The 19,754-nt window shown below is 47.1% G+C and overlaps 1 protein-coding gene across 2 annotated transcripts in view; it reads right to left on the bottom strand.

Annotated features, from left to right (window-relative positions):
* Positions 1 to 19,754, bottom strand: part of LOC310768640 (discoidin, CUB and LCCL domain-containing protein 1-like) — a 43,550-nt gene continuing 23,796 nt past the window's right edge. Inside the window, exons 3-15 of one of the 2 annotated variants that reach the window (XM_083627170.1) lie at positions 15,609 to 15,746; positions 12,845 to 12,896; positions 11,700 to 11,772; positions 10,192 to 10,325; positions 9,988 to 10,025; positions 9,506 to 9,700; positions 8,197 to 8,318; positions 7,896 to 8,076; positions 6,381 to 6,473; positions 5,714 to 5,804; positions 4,326 to 4,366; positions 3,095 to 3,217; positions 1 to 1,211 (exon numbers count right to left, since the gene is read on the bottom strand). In XM_083627170.1, the coding sequence (XP_083483296.1) occupies positions 670 to 1,211; positions 3,095 to 3,217; positions 4,326 to 4,366; positions 5,714 to 5,804; positions 6,381 to 6,473; positions 7,896 to 8,076; positions 8,197 to 8,318; positions 9,506 to 9,700; positions 9,988 to 10,025; positions 10,192 to 10,325; positions 11,700 to 11,772; positions 12,845 to 12,896; positions 15,609 to 15,746 (1,823 nt within the window). In that variant the 3' untranslated portion in view covers positions 1 to 669. The remainder of the gene's footprint in view (positions 1,212 to 3,094; positions 3,218 to 4,325; positions 4,367 to 5,713; positions 5,805 to 6,380; positions 6,474 to 7,895; positions 8,077 to 8,196; positions 8,319 to 9,505; positions 9,701 to 9,987; positions 10,026 to 10,191; positions 10,326 to 11,699; positions 11,773 to 12,844; positions 12,897 to 15,608; positions 15,747 to 19,754) is intronic. The other variant, XM_083627171.1, reaches the window with a different exon arrangement.

The following is a 19,754-nucleotide window of genomic DNA, read 5'->3' as shown; positions in this document are numbered from 1 at the left end:
TTTTGATTTGGTTTACGAAATGCCTTCAAGTTTTTAATAAGGGAATGTGATGGAGGATCAGGGAGCTCCGATGGCTCTGTTCTTCCTCCTAGGAACCTCATGTCACAACATGTATATATATTATATATCTGTTATTCACAAAAAGTAATTGCAACTGCAGAGCAGTGAGAATAAATGTTACCATATGAATGCAATTTTTCAACCCTCTGCCCAAATACCTGACTGGTTCCTTCAAGTCCTAATGAAGATAAGCCAGAGGCATTTGCTAAATGAAAGTAAGAGGGAACCCCAGTCAAGCCCCCTGGAATTGAAAGCTTGCCCAGGCTCCATAGGAGTTAAGCATGAAAAAAAATGAATTAATTTTCCTTTGCTGGTGGGAGGAAGAGTGCTATGTTTTTCCTACAAGAAGGACCACAGTTCAGGGGAGAAGCAAGCCCTTTGCACGTAGAAGGTCCCAGAACATCAGTCAATTTTTTAAAAAAAGGATCAGGTGGCAAGCATTAGGAAAGATCTCTGCTTCAGAGCTGCTGCCCGTCAGTGTAGACCATATTGGGCTAGATGGACAGAGAGCCTGATTAAGGCTTTCCTACGCCCTTGACCTGAAGATGCTCTGCAAAAATCCACCTCTTTCCTAGCAGCCTGGGCACCAGAAGATCCTTTCTGCCCTGCTCACAAGGGCTCGTGATAGACATGTGTGAGCGGGGAGTCTGTGAGCTGGAAGCTCTGCGGAGAGGTAGCTGGCTGCGGTGGAGGGCGTTCGTCTCTCGGGCTCGGAGTCCGGTCGCCGTGAGGCTCCGTGTAGATGGTGCTGGTTTGGGCAGGTCCCTCCCACAAGCCAGCCTCGCCCGCTTTGCCCTCTGGCTTCTCTGCCGGCCGTTGAGCAGGCGAGTCGTATTGCGCCAGGGCCTCTGGGCAGACCGGTGAGACCAGGGGTCCTGCCTGGCTTTGGGGAGAGGAGATGACTTTGATGACGCAGACGTTCTTCCTGAATGCGCCTCCTTCCGGCTCCGCAGGAGGAGACTGATCTAAGAAGGGGGTGGCATACTCTGGCTCGGGAGGCAAGGGCTCTGCGTACTCGTGGTGTTTTCCCGGCACATCGTAGTGATTCACCACCAGGGGGAGCGTGTAGCCTTCGTCCAGAGCCGGCTTGAATGTGGACGGGATGGACTGGGTACTGGGGCTGACTTGGACCACATCTGGCTCGGCGTATTCTGTAAAGGGGGAAAACAGAAATCCCGGTGAAATTATGGATTTAGCCCTCTGAGACACATCACCTAAAATCAGCCTATGTATGTACGTACGTACATACAAGTAATAGCTTGGTTCTTGAACAGCTTGGCTCCCAAACAAATAGGCTACCAAACGCCGCAAACCCAGAAGGAAGTGTTCCAGTTTGCGAACATTTCTCGGAAGCCGAACGTCCGACGTGGCTTCCGCTTGAGTGCAGGAAGCTCCTGCAGCCAATCGGAAGCCGCGCCTTGGTTTTTGAACGGTTTTGGGAGTTGAATGGACTCCCAGAACAGGTTAAGTTCGAGAACCAAGGTACCACTGTATTCATTCATTCATTCATTTACAAATAATTGTATGCCACTAATTTATTTTATATATCAGAGTGGATCACCACAATCGCACATAAAAGCCATGCGATATAAGCCACATTAAATAAGTTGATTTTTTTATTTTAAAAAAATCATGTCACTGTTGTGGAAAGATGTATTTTGAACTGCCTGTATCACCCTGATGGAATAAAAGAGTTTTTCAACAGGCATATTTAAAAGTTGAATTGGAAAATGCTTGCTGAACTTCCATTGGCAGAGTATTCCACAATACTTCCACACTAGAAACCTTATTTGTGTTTGACGTAATACCATCTCAGGATGTCTCTTGTCTGCATTCTTGTATTGGTGCACAAAGCCCTATGCGGCTCGGAACCTGAAGGGTTGTCTCACCCCTTATAGTCCCAGTCGATCACTGTGCTCTACAGCTGAGGGCCTCATGAAGCTACCATAGGAATTGGGCCTTTAGTGTTGTGGCACCAGCCCATTGGAATGCTCTCCCCTCCCTTTGAATATTAGACAGGTCCCACCTCTGTTGTCTTTTCCCACCTGCTGAAGACCTTCCTGTGTCAACAAGATGCCAAAATGGAGATCTTCATCCTAGTTTGTATCTGTATCATCCCCCCACCCCCAAACATGGATTCAACCAGGACATATTCCGTTGGTCCTACTCCTGCAAGCACTGCTGACATCCTGCACTCGCCCCAGAGAAATGTGCAGCAACAGGACTTGTTCCAAGTGACTTTGTATAGCAGGGACAAAGGGCTGGGCCATGGCAGGGAGCAAAGTGGAGATTCCCCCAAATTCCTCCCGCCTCCCTGCTTCCTTCCTTCCTGTGGGCCTGACCCCTTTGCACGAATGGCACTGCCACCAGCTGCTCCAGAATGCAGATGTTTGCTGATGGCCTCATGCCCAGTTCTCTTCTCTCCCCCCCCTTATGCGTGCTAAGCATCATGGATGGAAATCGGGAGTCAATGGGCTGAGTGTTTGGTCCCATCTGTGTGGGGTGAATGGAGCGAATACGCTGAGCACGAGCTGGTAATAAGAGCTGTCCAAATTTGCCGGAGTTGTTTCTGCACAATGAGCTGCATTGGCTCGAAACTAATTTATGGGCACCCCAACCCGGTTCCTTAGAATTAACCCTGTGTTTTCTCCACCACAAAGGAACAAGACGGCCATTCAGAAAAGGCATTATTTTCCCTCCCCGCATCCCCAGTGTTTTGGGGGGGATGAAGGGCAGGGGAAGAAAAACAGGTGTCTGTAAGTTGTATTCGGGATGGTTTGCTTGTAAATATTGTTATGCTCTCCCTACTTCTCCTACTAGGAAGTGATTCCTGGGTGGGTAGTACTTACCTGGGTCTTATGGAAACTTATGGCATTTCATAATGATTTACAGATATGCAGGTTGAGTAGTGCTGGCACGTGGCCCCTGGAAGGCTATCCAGAAGGGAATGTGGCCCTTGGGCATAGAAAGGTTCCCCAGCCCTTGCTATGGGCAACAGTGGACCTTTCTCAAACCCAGAACAGACGCCACCTACCTGGAGACTGAGCCCTGCTGAGATCTACTGGCGTTCCAGACCTAGGAAACGAGGCGATTTCCGAGGTGGACAACTGCAGGCTCCCTCTGGGACATACCTGGCTGGCTTCTGATGTTGGGAAACCTAAAAGGGAATCTTCAAGTCAGCAGGAGTAACAAACGAGCAGCTTGAAGCCACTTTGCATGCTGCAATCAAACAGTCCATTTTTTCATTTTGGAGAAGGAACTAAATGGGCAGACAGCTCACCACCACCAGAAACACACAGATCCTGCATTGGGGCTTGGACTAGAGCAGGCATGGCCAAACTTGGCCCTCTAGCTTTTTTGGGACTACAACTCCCATCATCCCTAGCTAACAGGACCAGTGGTCAGGGATGATGGGAATTATAGTCCCCAAAGAGCTGGAGGGCCAAGTTTGGCCATGCCTGGACTAGAAGATCTCTAAGGTCCCTCCCAGCTCTGTGATAAGAAATAAAAGAACGTTCCTTTCCAGATACAATTGAAGCAATTTTTAATAATAATGAGCAGGCTGCAAAAGGAAATGACATTCAGTTTTGGAAGTTAGCGAACAGAAGCTGATGGGAGGCTGTTATTTGTCTGAATGGGGGTAGGCAACATGCATGCCCTGTAGATGTCGCTGGACTCCAACTCCCACTGGCACCGACCCATATTTCCTATGGTCAGGGATGATGGGAGTTGTAGTCCAGCAACAACTGTAGGGCACCATTTTGGCTAACTCTGTTTGAGGAAATGCACGTACAAGCCAGCCTTTAGCATTTCACTCCTTGAGTGAAAATACACAGTGGAAAAGTAAAACCTCTCGTTCTCCCCCAAAACCCAGCAACAGAACAATTTTAAAAATGGAAAATGTCCTCATCCACCCAGCAGACCAGGCGGGAGCATAATAGCTATGAAAACCAGCAATTCAAAGAGCTGGAATGCCTTGTATTCACCTGGAGCAAAAATACAAATTAGTGAGTGTTGGGCAGGTTTCTCTGGAGAGGGCATTCGAGACGCAAGGTGCCGTGACTAAGATATTGGAATGATTTGTGGGTCAGCTCAAAAAAATTTTTTTTTGTGGGGGAGAGCTATTTCAAAACAGGTGTGCAGAAACACAAAATAATCTGTCTCCCTGCACCATACACACTTGTAGTGGAAAAGCAGGGCGACCTGCTCACCAGTTCCCAAACGTGACTACCTGTGCTAGTTCTGTGTGCTGTTAGGCGCTTTACCTTTTATGAGGTTGCAATCCTGATCTGCTGGTGTCTTTCTGCTGGGGAGAGAGGGAGAGAAAACTTATCAAGCAGGTTCAGCCAGATTTTCCGCCCCGACCCCAAGGTTCTGGATTTCCAGGAAGACTCCCAATTCATGTACCTGCTCCTTTGGAGGTAGTGCTATCCAATTCAGGGCAGGCAACTGGAGCCAAGAACCACACATTCACAAAGCCTCTGTCTTCTCAGGATTCAGACTGAGCCTAATGGCCCTCTCAAGGCTGCTACAGACCTCTCAAACCTAGAGATCTCTCCCGTCAGCATGGCCAGTGTTTGGGGATGATGGGAATTGTATTGCAGCAGGAGGTTTCTGGAGGGAGTCAATTTGTGTGAAGTGAGAGGGAAACAGCCGCCTATCCCTAGTGCAACATGACCTCAGAAGGTGCAATCTATTTGCAGACTCTTTGTGGTGACTGGATGGGAAGACTTCTTGTATGCATGTGCTCAACTTGGGTTTGTGGCTGTATGCGTATCGTACCATTGGAGCAAACAGCTTTTCCCCAAGGAATCCTGAGAACCGTAGTTTATCTCTCACAGAGCCACAATGCACAGCACCCTTAATTAATAATGATGATGTTGATGATAATAATAATATTAATAATTTTTTTAATTTATACCCCGCCCATCTGGCTGGGCTTTCCCAGCCACTCTGGGTGGGCTTCCAACAAAATATTAAAATACAGTGGTCTGTTAAACATTAAAAGCTTCCCTAAACAGGGCTGCCTTCAGATGTCTGCTAAAAGTCTGGTAGTTGTTCTTCTCTTTGACATCTGGTGGGAGGGCGTTCCACAGGACGGGTGCCACTACTGAGAAGGCCCTCTGCCTGGTTCCCTGTAACTTGGCTTCTCGCAATGAGGGAACAGCCAGAAGGCCCTCGGCACTGGACCTCACTGTCTGGGCAGAACGATGGGGGTGGAGACGCTCCTTCAGGTATACTGGACCGAGGCCATTTAGGGCTTTAAAGGTCAGCACCAACACTTTGAATTGTGCTCAGAAACGTACTGGGAGCCAATGTAGATCTTTCAAGTGGTCTCGGTGGCGGCTCCCAGTCACCAGTCTAGCTGCCGCATTCTGGATTAGTTGTAGTTTCCGGGTCACCTTCAAAGGTAGCCCCACGTAGAGCGCATTGCAGTATTCCAAGTGATTACAGTTCCCAGGCTTCCTTGTGTGTGTTTATTAAAGCCACGTGCCTTGTGTATGCAGCCCATTGTCAAGGGGAGATTGCAGGAAAGCTATAGCTCATGGACCTTGTGGCCGTGACATCTCCCGCCCTTCCATGATGGGAATGAAAGGAGCCCCCACAAATTACAGGGCTGATTGGTGAGAAGTGGGAGGGGGGCGCTACTCACCTCTTCTTACGACAGAGGAAAACCAGCAGCAAGAGGGCCGAGGAGATGAGCACAAAGCCTCCAATCAGCAGCATCACCAGCAATGGGGGCCCTGGAGAGAAAGGAAGGGAAATAGTTCAGTGCAGAAAAAAAGGGGAGAAATTGGCAACGTGAAGGAAGTGTACAAAATCAGGCAAGGTGTGAAGAAAGTGGAGACACAGAGAAGGCTTTCTCCCTCTATCATAATACCAGAATGTGGGGTCACCCAAATATGCTGAACGTTGAGAGATTCAGCACAGAAAAAAAAGCCCTTAGAAGCATAGAATCGGAAGGAGCCCAAGGGTCATCTAGTCCAACCCCCTGCAATGCAGGAATCTTAGCTAAAGCATCCCTGGCAGATGGCCATCCAAATTCTGCTTTAAAATCTCAAATGAAAGAGCCCACCACCTTCTGAGGGAGACTGTTCCACTGTTGAACAGTTCTTACCTTCAGAATAATTCTTTCGAATGTTTAGTCGGAATCTCCTTTCCTGCGATTTGAATTCACTGGTTTGGGTCCTAACCTCTGGAGCAGCAGAAAACAAGCTTGCTACACCACCCATGGAACAGCCCTTCAGATATAACCCATCATTTCTGCCTCTGCTCCAACAGCTAGGCCAAGCCACTCCTTGCCGCCAACGAGCACTTACCTGTTTTTTCTGAATTGATCACTATTCCTGGGATTCGGGTGAAAACAGCTGGGCTGCTGGTCAGGAGAGGGGACTCTTTGGGGCCACTGCGAACTGCAAAGGGGTAGATCTTCAGGGGACGTACTTAACGCACCACACTTCAGGTGTTCCCTCCTAAGTCTTACTCCAAAAGGGTCCAAACACAGCCCACTGTCAACCTCTGGCTGCAACGTGGGTTATAGGGGGCAGGTTGCTTTTCTCAAGTCAGGGCATTTCTCCATCTGGCCTAGTATTGTCAAGCTCTCTGAGGTCTTAGGCAGAGAAGAGTTTTTCCCAGCAGCTGCCCAACGGATGCTCGACAATATGGGCAAACCTCAGCCTGCCCCTGCTGTCTACCTTTTAGAATAGGGTTACCAGATGTCCCCGTTTCCCGGGGACAGTCCCCAGATTTGCAAATCTGTCCCTGGACAAATTCTGTCCCCAGACTGTCCCCAGATTTCCTAGGACTCTCGTACCTACGGGACCGCCTCTCCCAGTATGCCCCACGGAGGACCTTAAGGTCCATAAATAGCAACACCCTAGTGGTCCCGGCCAGTGGCGTAGCGTCGGTTGTCAGCACCCGGGGCAAGGCAAGTAATTTGCGCCCCCTAACCCGTGGATTTGCCCTAACCCCAGATGTTGCGCCCGGTGCAGCCCGCCCCCCCTGCACCCCCCACGCTACGCCACTGGTCCCGGCCCTTAAGGAAGTTAGATTAGCTTCAACCAGAGCCAGGGCCTTTTCAACACTGGCTCCGTCCTGGTGGAATGCTCTGTCTCATGAGACCAGGGCCCTGCAGAATCTGATTTCTTTTCGCAGGACCTGTAAGACAGAGTTGTTCCGCCTGGCCTTTGGCTTGGAGCCAATTTGATTCCCTTCCCCTCTTTCTTTTTCCTTTCTCCTCCTGTGATGAGGCTGCATTTTAATGTTTCAATATTTTAATGTTGTATTTTAATCTTGTTTTGAAGTTGTATTCATTCAACTTGTTTTTATTATGGCTTGTTAGCCGCCCTGAGCCTGGCCTTGGGGTATTAATAATAATAATAATAATAATAATAATTATTATTATTATTATCATTATTATTATTATTATTATTATTAAATGTCTCCGGGAAACATGGCAGTGGCAGTCTCAGGAGCCTGGGGCCAGGCTTCATTGGAAAAAAATCTGGTAACCATATACTAGAACAAGTTAAGAGGGTGGCACAGACTTGTCACATTCCTCCTTTTCAGTCTCTGCATTGCCTTTCTAGGCCTCACCAGGGGCAAAACTTGAACTAGCAGGCTCTGGCTGTCATTGGCTCTGCCTCTTCCTGCCAGTAGCTCTGGCCTCACCTCCAGGCCTTGGCAGTGCCACCACCACCGGGGGCTGCCTGGTTGGCCTTGACTTGTGACGGCCTTATACAATGTATAAAATATTACAAACCCCATTAAAAGCCACAACTAAATAAATCGTCTTTCCAAGAACCAAACATACAGCCGGCCCCACCCCTCCTTACTTCCGCCGTCGCTATAGGGGTGCTGGGACTTCAGGCGAGCCACTTGGCACCCCAGAAGTGCCACTTTCAGAGCCACCCTCTGGTTCCAGCTGTGGGGCACGATGCGCAGGTAGCGGGCCAGGATCGGGGGGATGAAGGCGTTGGAGACTTCTTCGTGGCTGTTTTTATTTCCTTCGAAGACCTGGGATGGGTTAGAGAGGGTGAAATGGAGGGTCAACTGCGGGGACCTTTCCAAAGCGAGCTTTTGCTACCCGTTTTCCATCCTGGCCTAAACCATTCACCGATGCTAATCCCTCCGCACCTTCTCCTCATGACCACCGTTGGATTTGTAGGCCTTCCAGTTCTTTCCATCCCTGCTGGAGAGGACTTGGTAGGACTTGACGTAGTAGTCGTGCTTGTGAGATGATCCCTTAGTTATGATTCCTGGAACAGAGATGGGTTAAACTGGTACCTCACATACGACAACGGTGCTAATGTGTGAAATAGGCTTCTGTCATGTCACTGTTGTGTCAGCTGCAGAGCTGCAATTCCCAGAGTTCCCTGGGAAGAGGGAGCGGTTGTTAAAAACACTGAGAACTGCAGCTCTGTGAGGGGAGAAGAAACCTCACATCTTCCAGCTCCCTTAAAAAAAACTACACTTCTTGTGAATCGCCCTGGGATCTTAGGATGAAATAAAATAAACACACTTCCCAGGATTCTACGGGGAAGCCATACCTGTTTAAAGTGGTATGATCCTGCTTTAAAAGTGTGGTACAGACGGGGCCTATCATTTGCTCCATAGTTTAAACTATGCCTTTCCTGAATCCTCTCACATTCAGCTTTATCGGATGGCCCCAAGTTCTGATATTGTGAGAGACTTGCAATATAGAACAACAGCAGCCACCGAGTCCCTCCTCTGTGGACCACTGGGACCTGATTCTTGAAGTTTTTTGAGACCAATCAGCTTGTATGTTTAACCCTATCCCCTTGCTCTGCCAAACACCAGCCGGAGAGGCAATCAGATAAGCCCCCTTTCCATTCATGCGTTCCCTTCCTGCATTCCGCTCAGCCCCCAGCCACTCGGCGTCACAATGCCTCTCTTCTTCCTCACGCCAATTAACAGGCTAACGTTCTGGGTTTGCCACAGCAGAAAGGGCCCAGCTTGTCCTCAGGCCTTGCCAAACAATAAAGAATGACTCTGAAAGGACATAATATGAAATTTGTTCTGTGCAGTGGTGGCCTGGGCCATATCCCTGAGGTAACGAGGGGCAGTGAAGGAAGGAATGGGGGAAAGAAGCAGAAGAAGGCAAGAGGAAGGCCTCATCTGCACTGTGCATTTAAAGCAGGATCGTACCACTTTAAACAGTTATGGCTCCCCACTGCTGACAGCCAGGGGCACCCCCCTGGACTGGATGCAATAAGTAAGAAGGCAGACTGAAGTTGGGAGGGCAACACCCCTTTTCCCCTAATGGACCAGTTCCCACTGAAGTGATGGGAAGGATATCTGCTTAGGACTCTGGAAAGCTTCTGCCAGTCAGAGCATATTGGACAAGAGTCATTATGTCTCTCCCTCCACTCCGCCTGTGGAAACAAACAAACAAACAAACAAAAAGATGCGGATACTTACTGACCTGTGATGTTCCTCTTTCCACCCAAGTCTATTTCCAACCACTCATCTGCAGAGCTCTGAAGTGCTGCCCAGGAAGTGCCGTCGGCACCGAAAGAGGCGTGCTCTGCTATCCAGGCCTTGTTCTCCCCCATGACGTTCTGTTCGTGCCAGTAGGATGAAGCATTGAAGCCAGATACTTCCAGGAAACTGGAGCAGGCTGCGGAAGGAAGGAAAGGGTGGCTTTTGGCTGAACGCTAGGAAAAAACATGTTTCCAGTAACAGAAGTTCAGCAACGGGACCAATTAACTACAGAGGCAGAGCTGGATGTGTCTCTCAGTTTCGTTTCTCTTTTAGTGTCTTGGTTTTGCAATCTTAAATTGGATTCTCCACATTTTTGCAGCAATTTGTGGTTGTTGTTTTTAAGGTTGAAGATTCATCAGCATTATAGCGGGAACAGAAATCCCTCTATACAAATACACCAACAAATTAGTACGAGTGACATACCTTTGTGAAAGATGAGACGTTTTTCAGATAAAGATCCCCTATTCAAAAGGAAACAGAAAGATGGATAAGATTAAGGATCTTGAGACTCAGGTTGCTTCCAGACGACCTCTTTATTGAGCATTCACCCTTATTGAGCATTCACCCTTAGGGAGATTAGACAATGCTGGATATTTAATGAACATCTGCTTTGATTTGTCCCCTCACCTTTTTGAGTAAAGTCCATTGGCAAAAGTTGACTCGTAGAGAGTGATACCCTTCTCTCGAGACACAGTGACATGTCCCCCTTGCTCATCTAAGATTATGCCGGCATGGACAGCAGCTTTGCAAAGAACAGATGTCTGTAGGGAACATATATTATGAGACAGTGAAAGGAAGAAGATGGTGGTGACAAATTCTCAGGCAGGAGAAATCCAGTGGGAAGACACCACGGGAATGGAGAACATAATTTTATGCATTTAAAACACACACCCACACCCACACCCCTCTGAGTGGTTTACAAAGTAGAATTGAAAATATTCCTTAAAAATACAAAAAACAAACAATAAAAAATGTAAATAAGCAATCTTAAAACCACTCTACATAATACTAAAATTACATTCTGAGCTTAACTTCTGATCTTCCCATACACCAGATGTGTTGCAGGGATAACATTACAGAAACAATGGTTGTATCAGCATTGAAGTTATATTGATGCCTTGGTATCTTTGAAGAAAAGCAGTTTCTAAATATCTTAATAAAGAGAAATAAATAGAGGCAAAAAAAGGAAATTGGGAAATAGATGTGTGTTTTGTCCATGTGAAGAACCATCTGTGAAGAATGTCACATTTCTTTTTAAATAACTATTTAAACCCTTCACTGATATCACAATTTGGAACATTTTAATCAGTGCGACTCCTGTCTTTATCACACAATATATCCTGTTTGAGGCTGGGGACTAGCAGGGTTTATTGGTTAGGACATGGGTAGGCAAACTAAGGCCCAGGGGCTGGATCCGGCCCAATCACCTTCTAAATCCGGCCCGCGGATGGTCCAGGAATCAGTGTGTTTTTACATGAGTAGAATGTGTGCTTTTATTCAAAATGCATCTCTGGGTTATTTGTGGGGCATAGGAATTCATTCACCCCCCCCCAAATATAGTCTGCCCCCCCCACAAGGTCTGAGGGACAGTGGACTGGCCCACGGCTGAAAAAGTTTGCTGACCCCTGGGTTAGGGGGCTCAGCAAGAGTTGAGGCTCGGCTGCAGAAGGTCAGGACCACGGTCAGCTCACTGTGGGGCTGGTCAGCAGAGACCTTGGGGGTATTGCTCTGGCCACCATCAGTGGCCAGCTGTGAGCTTAAAGGGGGACATTTCAAGCCTCACTCTTTCTGAGGGATACTTGAACCTTTCAAAAACAGTGCAGTGTTGTCTCCAGCCCCGCAGGAAAACATATTCAGTCAGGGACTTTCCACTGTAATAATTTCAAAGCAGGGTAGCTATGTTTGCCTGTTGCAGCCGAAAATAACCTCTGAAGCGTCTTCTGGCTAATTAAAAAACAACAACAACAAATTTGTTACGGCATAAGCTTTCGTGGATTATTTCATGCCCCTTCAGATGATATGGACTACAGCTCCCATCAGCCTCAGTTAGCCTGGCCAAGGGTCAGGGATGATGGGTGTTGTAATCCGAAACATCTATGCCTTTCTGAAAGCACGACTGATGCTACAGGACTCACATCTCGGTAGCCTTGATTCGTGTTGCCCCAGATGTCTCCCATTACTCCTTTGCAGCCTGCAGGGCAGTAAACTCTGCAAGAAAATAAAAGACAACATAGTGTTGGGCCCTGCTCTCTATGTGGGAGCAGCTCTGTAAAGCTAGCCAGTTTTCATATATCCTCAGGTGGTATATGCACGCTTTAGGGTTCCATTTCTACCATGCTATAACTACTCTGTGTCCTTGGGGCCCAAGGACACTAAGAAAGACTCAGTCCTAGTTGAACACAGATTCAAATCCCTGCATTAGGGTAACAGCACAGAGGGCAGCAGCCCCACAAACCTGCTTAGAGGACAGGTTTCTGCTGGCCTTGAGTTGTTGTAATTTTTTACCCTACGGTCCCAAGGCGGGTGGGTGGCACTGTGGGTTAAACCACAGAGCCTAGGGCTTGCCGATCAGAAGGTCGGCGGTACGAATCCCTGCGACAGGGTGAGCTCCCGTTGCTCGGTCCCTGCTCCTGCCAACCTAGCAGTTCAAAAGCATGTCAAAGTGCAAGTAGATAAATAGGTACCACTCTGGTCGGGGAGGTAAATGGCGTTTCCGTGCGCTGCTCTGGTTCTCCAGAAGCGGCTTAGTCATGCTGGCCACATGACCCGGAAGCTGTACGCCAGCTCCCTAGGCCAGTAAAGAAAGATGAGCGCCGCAACCCCAGAGTCGTTCGTGACTGGACCTAATGGTCAGGGGTCCCTTTACCTTTACCCAAGGCGGGTTACAACAATTAAAACACAGCATTCATATTAAAACACGTTACACTGTATTTAAAAAAATTAAAAACTTAAAATCACAAGAACTGGTGGGTCCTAAATCTCAAGCGTCAGAGGTCAGGGTAAAGAGCTGTACCTTCAGCATTTTCTGAACGCTGGCAATGAAGGTGCCAGAGGGACCTCTGTGGGAAGGGAGCTCCGCAACTTTGGAGCTGCTACAGAGAAGGCCCTCATCTGAGCCACCAGCCCTGGAGCTTCTGAGGGTGGAGGAACACCCCTGGGTGATCTTAGCACCCAAGAGAATCTGTGGGGAAGGAGGCGGTCTTTCAGATATTGGGGTCCCCTTAAGGGCTGTAAGAAGAATCCCATCTATGCTTGGAGTCTCATGTAAGAGAACACTCACCTGATTTGTTCCTTCTCATAATGGATTCCCTTCTGCAAACAGGAGATCAAATCTAAAAGAGAAGGGGAGAGCTCCATTGGGTAAGAGTACAGAACTTAGGGCCTGGTTGATTACAAGTCACAGTGATTCTGACCCCTTGATCTGGATACAGTGGGTTGTCTTCAAATAAATCCTACCTAGAGTAGACCCATTGAAATTAATGAACCCAAGTCAGTCATGTCCATTAACTCCAATGGGCTATTCTGAGTAGGGATACAATCCAATGGCACCATCAGAGCAGGACATTTGGGCAGAAGTCTAGGACCAGCAGAATAGGCAGCAGGGTAGGCTTACCACATTTTAAAATAAGTGATGAAATTCAGACTTCCAGCTAAAGTGTGTGTGGTCTGGAATGGGGTGGGGTGGGAAAGTAAGACCATTAAGTCTAAAGGATCTAAAACAGGCTTCCTCAACCTGGTGCCCACCAAATGTTTTGGACTCCGGTTCCCATCAGCTTCACTCAGCATAGCCTATGGTCAGGGGTGATGAGAACTATAGTCCACCAACATCTGGATTGCACCAGGGGAAGACTAACCTAAAATTACCTAACTGCACCACTGTCTGGATCCAAATGTAGTCTGGGCTTATAGAAATCAATTCAGCTCTGCAGAACTCACTTTTTCCTCTGTATGCGAGAAAAACAGAGGCAAATCTGTCGTGCAGCACAAAATTTCAGGCAATAGAGACAGAATCAGTTCTACTAGTTCAAAACTAACAAAATGAATTCCAGTAGGGACAAATGTAAGGTTCTGCACTTAGGCAGGAAGAACCAGATGAACAAATATAAGATGGGGGCACCTGGCTTGCAAGTAGTACACGCAAGTAGTAGCTCTAGGGGGTCTTAGTGGACCACTAGCTTAACATGAATTGGATATGTTTAGCCTGGAGAAGAGTAGACTGAGAGGACATACAATAACCATCTTCAAATATCTAAAGGGCTGTCACATAGAAGATGGAGCATGCTTCCCCCCCCCCTACTCTAGAGGGTAGGACTCGAACCAATGGCTTCGTGTTACAAGAAAGGAGATTCCAACTAAACACCAGGAAGAACTTTCTGACAGGAAGAGCTGTTCAGCAGTGGTACGGTCTCCCTTGGGAGGTTGTGGACTCTTCTTCCTTGGAGGTTTTTAAGCATAGGCTGGATGGCCATCTGTCATGGATGCTTTAGCTGAGATTCCTGCATTGCAGGGGGTTGGACTAGATGACCCTTGGGGTCCCTTCCAACTCGACAGTTCTGTGACTCTATGACTCTATCTTCTGGAGAGTGTCATGGATTGGCTACCCCTGCATTAGGAGATTCAGCAGCACAAGCTCTATGGAAGTAGATGGGGAGCTGCACATCTATGAACCACGTTCTAGGAATCTGTTCCTGAGAGAAGAGAACTGCTTAGGCAAGAGTACAGTGGTACCTCGGGTTAAGTACTTAATTCGTTCCGGAGGTCCGTACTTAACCTGAAACTGTTCTTAACCTGAAGCACCGCTTTAGTTAATGGGGCCTCCTGCTGCTGCTGCACCGCCGGAGCACAATTTCTGTTCTCATCCTGAAGCAAAGTTCTTAACCTGAAGCACTATTTCTGGGTTAGCGGAGTCTGTAACCTGAAGCGAATGTAACCTGAAGCATATGTAACCCGAGGTACCACTGTATCTGATTGACAGTGCTATGCTCGTAGCAGGTCAGAAACAAATGTCAAGAATGCAGTCTGTTCCAAGATGGACACAGCGGGAGTTGTTCCCCCCATTTCTCGTAAGAGAAAGAATACCAAGCAGTCTAATGTCCAAAGTTTCTCATCAACCCTGAGAAACTCATATCCTCTTACGATCCCTCTCAAAAAATCTCAAAGGGATGATGGGGTGGCAGTGGATGGTGACTCACAGATGTTTGTGGTGTGGAAGACCCAATGACTGGCTGCTTGTGTGGGGCCTTCAAAGGCAAAGGCCAGCTGCAGATGTTTCCCATTGGCATTCTGCCTGCCAGTGTCAAAACACAAGGCATGATTCTCATGCATGCAATGGCTCATTTACACTGCTTTGGGGAAGGGCTGTGGCTTTGCAGGTTCAACCCCTGCCTGGCATCTTCATATAGGACTGGGAATGTCCAAGCTGGGAGCTCTGGAGAGCTATTGCCAGTCAGTGTGTAGACAATACTGAGCTACATGGACCAATGGTGTGACTCGCTCTGAGACGACATCCTGTGTTTCTCATCCTTTGGGAAAGGGCCACAGCTCAGTGGTAGAGCATCTGCTTTGCATGCAGAAGACCCCAGGTTGAATCCCAGGTATCTCCAGGAAGGACTCCAGGGTTTCCTTTGCTTGAAGCCCCTGAGAGCCATTGCTAGTGTAGATAGTACAGACTGAGCAAGATGCACCCATGTTCTGACTTGCTGTAAGGCAACTTCCTAGGTTCCTGCGTCCCATCAGCAGGTCCTTCAACTGGCAAAGGAGGAGAAACGGGTAACTAAAGTGATCAGGGGTCTGGAGCACTTTCCCTACAAGGAACAGTTTCACTGTATGAACAGCCACAAATACTTTTAAAAAATAAAATAAAAATATCATAATTATTTTTAATTAGAAAGGCATTCATCAAAGGGCAAGAGTGACATATGGATGAGTTCACTGAGATGCCGTGGTGGAAGTGGAGAGTGTCCACTGGCAGAAGGCTGAAGAGGCAAAACTTTTCCCAGCTACCTCAAACTTTGCACCAACTGCACGGTGCGTATCTCTCTTACCTGATTGGTTGCCACTGGCATAAGAAAGAAGGAAGCCACGTCCCGAGCGATGTGTTGTTGTGTTGAACAAGATGGTCACTGGGGTGGAGTCCATCACCAGGACTGTGCGTGGAGGATTTGAATTGCTACAATATGGGCCTGGAGAGAGAGAGAGAGAGAGAGAGAGAGAGAGAGAGAACAAGAACAAGTTACACTCATGAATCATTACATCAAGAAACACACTGGTTATCCAGCCCAGCCTTAAGCAATCATCTTCAACAATGGATCAACAGAGAGCTCAGATTGCTCCTTGATGTCTAACTTTTCTACCTTTGGTTTTTGAATGCAGAGAAGCAATCAAAAAGATGATTCCCATACTTTTTATAAAAAGATTTTTTATTGATTTTCCATATTTATGATAAAAACTATGAACCAACATTTAAAAAACAAACAAACCACAGTGTCATTGTCTTATTTCTGAAGTTAGCTTAGCAGGTCTCTCCACAGATTGCCATGAGTCAAAGGCAGGTTCTGAACACTGTCCTCATGTTGTATGAAGTCAAGGAATGATTACCAAGTATTGAAGATATTAAAGGGGTTTGAATTCTCATTGGCTGTTCATATCTGGCATGCCAGTTTTTCAGCCAATGCTATTGACCAGATCCTCATGTACCACAATTCAATGTTCAGACCATCAGCTGTGTACTGGTTCCAGGCTATCTCCATGCACACTGCAACTAAATGAATGGTCAAAAGTTCCTTGTGGTGGCCCTGCAAAGCCTAGACGCTTCCCTTACTAACCTTCTTACAAAGGCAGCAAGACTTATTATTGCCAGAGTGAAACACTGGACTATTTTGAAGAACAGTACAGTTGTACCTTGGTTCCCAAATGCCGAAAACCTGGAAGTTAAGTGTTCCGGTTATTAAACGTTTTTCGGAAGCCAAACGTCCAATGTGGCTGTTGGTTATTGTTCCCGGGGAGCCTGCACCAATCAGAAGCTGCGCCTTGGTTTTCAAACATTTCGGAAGTCAAACGGACTTCCGGAATGGATTAAGTTTGGTGCTTTTGTTTTTGCTATTTATTTTGCATTTTTGTTTTTGAGGCTTTTTCAGTTAATTTGTTTTTGTGACTGTGTGGAACCCAGTTCAGCTACTGATTGATTGTGTGACTGCAGAAATGGATAAAAGCCTCCCATCCGAACATGACTATCATCAGTGAATGTAAGAAAAAAATATTACTTTTTATCATCTACAACACTGTCTTATTTATTTTATAGTTATTGCTTTCATTTTATGGATCAATGGTCTCGTTATATAGTAAAAGTCATGTTAACCTGCTGTTTTAGGGGTTGTTTTTAAATGTCTGGAGTGGATTAATCTGTTTTGCATTACTTTCTATGGGAAAGCGTGCCTTGGTTTTAGAACGCTTTGGTTTTGGAATGGACTTCCAGAACGGATTAAGTTTGAGAACCAAGATACCACTGTAATATCAAGAATGGACATTGGCTATAATGAGGGGGGAGGAAACCATATCAAGCAATTGCACATCATAAGAAACAACAAGGAACACAACTTTTTTTTTGGGGGGGGGGGAAATACCACTTTGCAAAAAGAGGTCTTGCTTTATTGATTAAACCAGGTGAAGGGAACCTTTGGCCCTCCAGATGTTGCTGAACAGCAATTCCTATCAGCCCCAGCAAGCATAGCCAATGGCTCTGTTGAAATCCTGAAACTTTTTCTACAGTACTGCCAATGTTCCAGTTTCTTCTTCCCTTCTTTGTTATGCAAAGTGCAAAAGTGCTGCTCCAGATGGCAATATCCAAGCCTCGCAGATCGACTAATAAAGCGGAATGATGGATGGTCCAGTATAAGTCCACCACTAAATGCACTATAACGGAATTGTCGACATGTTACAGAATATGCAAAAGCAAAACCAACCCTCCACCAATCTGGAAGGGACCCAGGCTGACGGCAGTTGGAGTCCAGCAACATCTGGAGGGCCACAGTTTCCGGATCCACAGATGACAAAACCTACTCTTTCTGTCTCCTGCGGCTGGGGACAGGTAACTCTGGCAATTTCAGTTCTCTGTTTCTCAGTTTTCCACATTAGTTTGCAATTTTATTATTATTTTTAGGTTGTCATGAAAATTCACCAGCCAATTTCTCCAGATATTTTCGTAGGCCGTTTTGCCTAATATGTGCATTTTGTAAGCACATTCCTCTAATACAACACACCTTTGCATGTTATTTTCACTGACGTATGCATTTTAATGCACACTTTACTCCAGTGTGTGCATTACTGTGCACCTTACTTGGCCTTGCAACATCCTTCAAATTTATAAGGATGCCTGTGTGCTGCTTCGAGAAGTGTGAATCTGGGAGGCTCACCTTTAAATACAAACGAATCCACATTCCCCCCCCCCCAGCCATACGTGCGACCCAAATGTCTGATGCCCAACAAATGAAGAGAGATTTAGCTACCAGCCATGGCCACCAAATTCCCCCCTTTTCTCTTTTGACTCCAAACAACTCAGAAAACAAATCCCCTCATGCTCTCAGCCATGTAATCCAAATTAATTTGCAATCTCCCTCTCCCCATTAAGACCCCGGATTAACAAACTACCAGCCTTTGCCCAGCACTTTGTAGGAAGGGTCTGATCAATAAGTCCCTGTTTTATAACGGGCAGATTTGCACGGCACAGCCTCCCCCTCCTGCAAGCCCCAGCTGTCATTTCAGCAGGCAGGCCAGGAACACCAAGACCTGTTGCAATGCATTCTGCTCTTATTCGTTTTATGGCTTCACTCTAAGAAGGAAGGCCTCAGGCCCATATTCACGCATTCTAATCTTCCATGGAATTGAATGGGCAACCTAGACGACAAGCCAGCTCTGCAACTTAAATGAGGGGCGGGGGGAGAGGGTTATTCAAACTGCCAGTGCGGAGGGCCTGATCCGGATTAGGACTGTAGCTTGGGGTGTGAGTGTGTGTGTGTTGGGGAAAACTTTAACTCTTTGCATCTCGATTCATATTCTTCCATGCTGGTCATTTGAATTGGGGGGGCGGATTCCATTCACCGCAATGTGAACTTATTCCCCTTAGGTCAATCGACTGGCTGGGTGGGGGCAGAGATCTATATTGGGATCATAGCTGGGGGCAAAGAGTTAAAGCTCTACTTCCTATATTGGGAATTTGAGTTGTGTGTGTGTTTGTATATATGTGTGTGTGTGTGATATAGATTGCTGCTGGATTCAGGGCATCTGAAAATATATACAGTGGTACCTCGGGTTACAGACGCTTCAGGTTGCAGACTCCGCTAACCCAGAAATAGTACCTTGGGTTAAGAACTTTGGGTTAAGTACCTTGGGTGAGAACAGAAATCACGTGGCGGCGGCATGGCAGCAGCGGGAGGCCCCATTAGCTAAAGTGGTACCTCAGTTTCAGGTTAAGAACGGACCTCCAGAATGAATTAAGTTCTTAACCCGAGGTACCACTGTACAGGAAACACCCCATTTGCGAGTGGGTTGCATTCCAGGTCCTTGCGTGCTTCTGTGAAATCACGTGAAATCGGAAACCCATTGCAGAAACCTGCCAACACCCGCCCTGCCCTCCAGTCTGCACTTTTAGTGATGTTTCAGTGATGATGTTTCCAGGTAATTTCCAGGTTTGGCGCTGTACACGTGTGCATGATTGCACCAATGTAAGCCATGCCTAAAATGGGAGTTACCTGTATATATTTTCATATGCCCTCAATAGCAGCAATGCAGACATAAGAACTGGAGGCTGCAGAGGCACCAGTTAAGGAACTGGACCACGTTCAGGGCTCCGAGTTGACTGTTGGAGATCAGGACACCACTGGCATGTCTGAGAGGACCCTCCAGAAGAAGCTCCTGGACCACCAGGGCCTACGGGACCAGATCCAGGACCCTAACAGGATGCCTTCCCCTGGATCTGAGGAAATGACCTCCCAAAGCCCAGTCCATCCCTGAGAATCTAGAATGAGAGAGAGCAGATGAGGCAAAGAGGAGCCTTCAAGGGAAAGCCTTCGCCTTCACACACTGGAATGGCCTTGCATGTCCTCTGTGAATCATCTTAGATGGACCATTAATGTCTGCATGAATGAGCTTCCTTCCAGTACGGACTTGAATATGGAAAGGAGGTGTAGATGAAT

This window comes from Podarcis filfolensis (assembly GCF_964270895.1).
Source record: "Podarcis filfolensis genome assembly, chromosome: 8".
Classification (NCBI taxonomy): domain Eukaryota; kingdom Metazoa; phylum Chordata; class Lepidosauria; order Squamata; family Lacertidae; genus Podarcis; species Podarcis filfolensis.
Note: the sequence above shows the minus strand (reverse complement) of the source record. Positions and strands in the feature narration are given on the sequence as shown.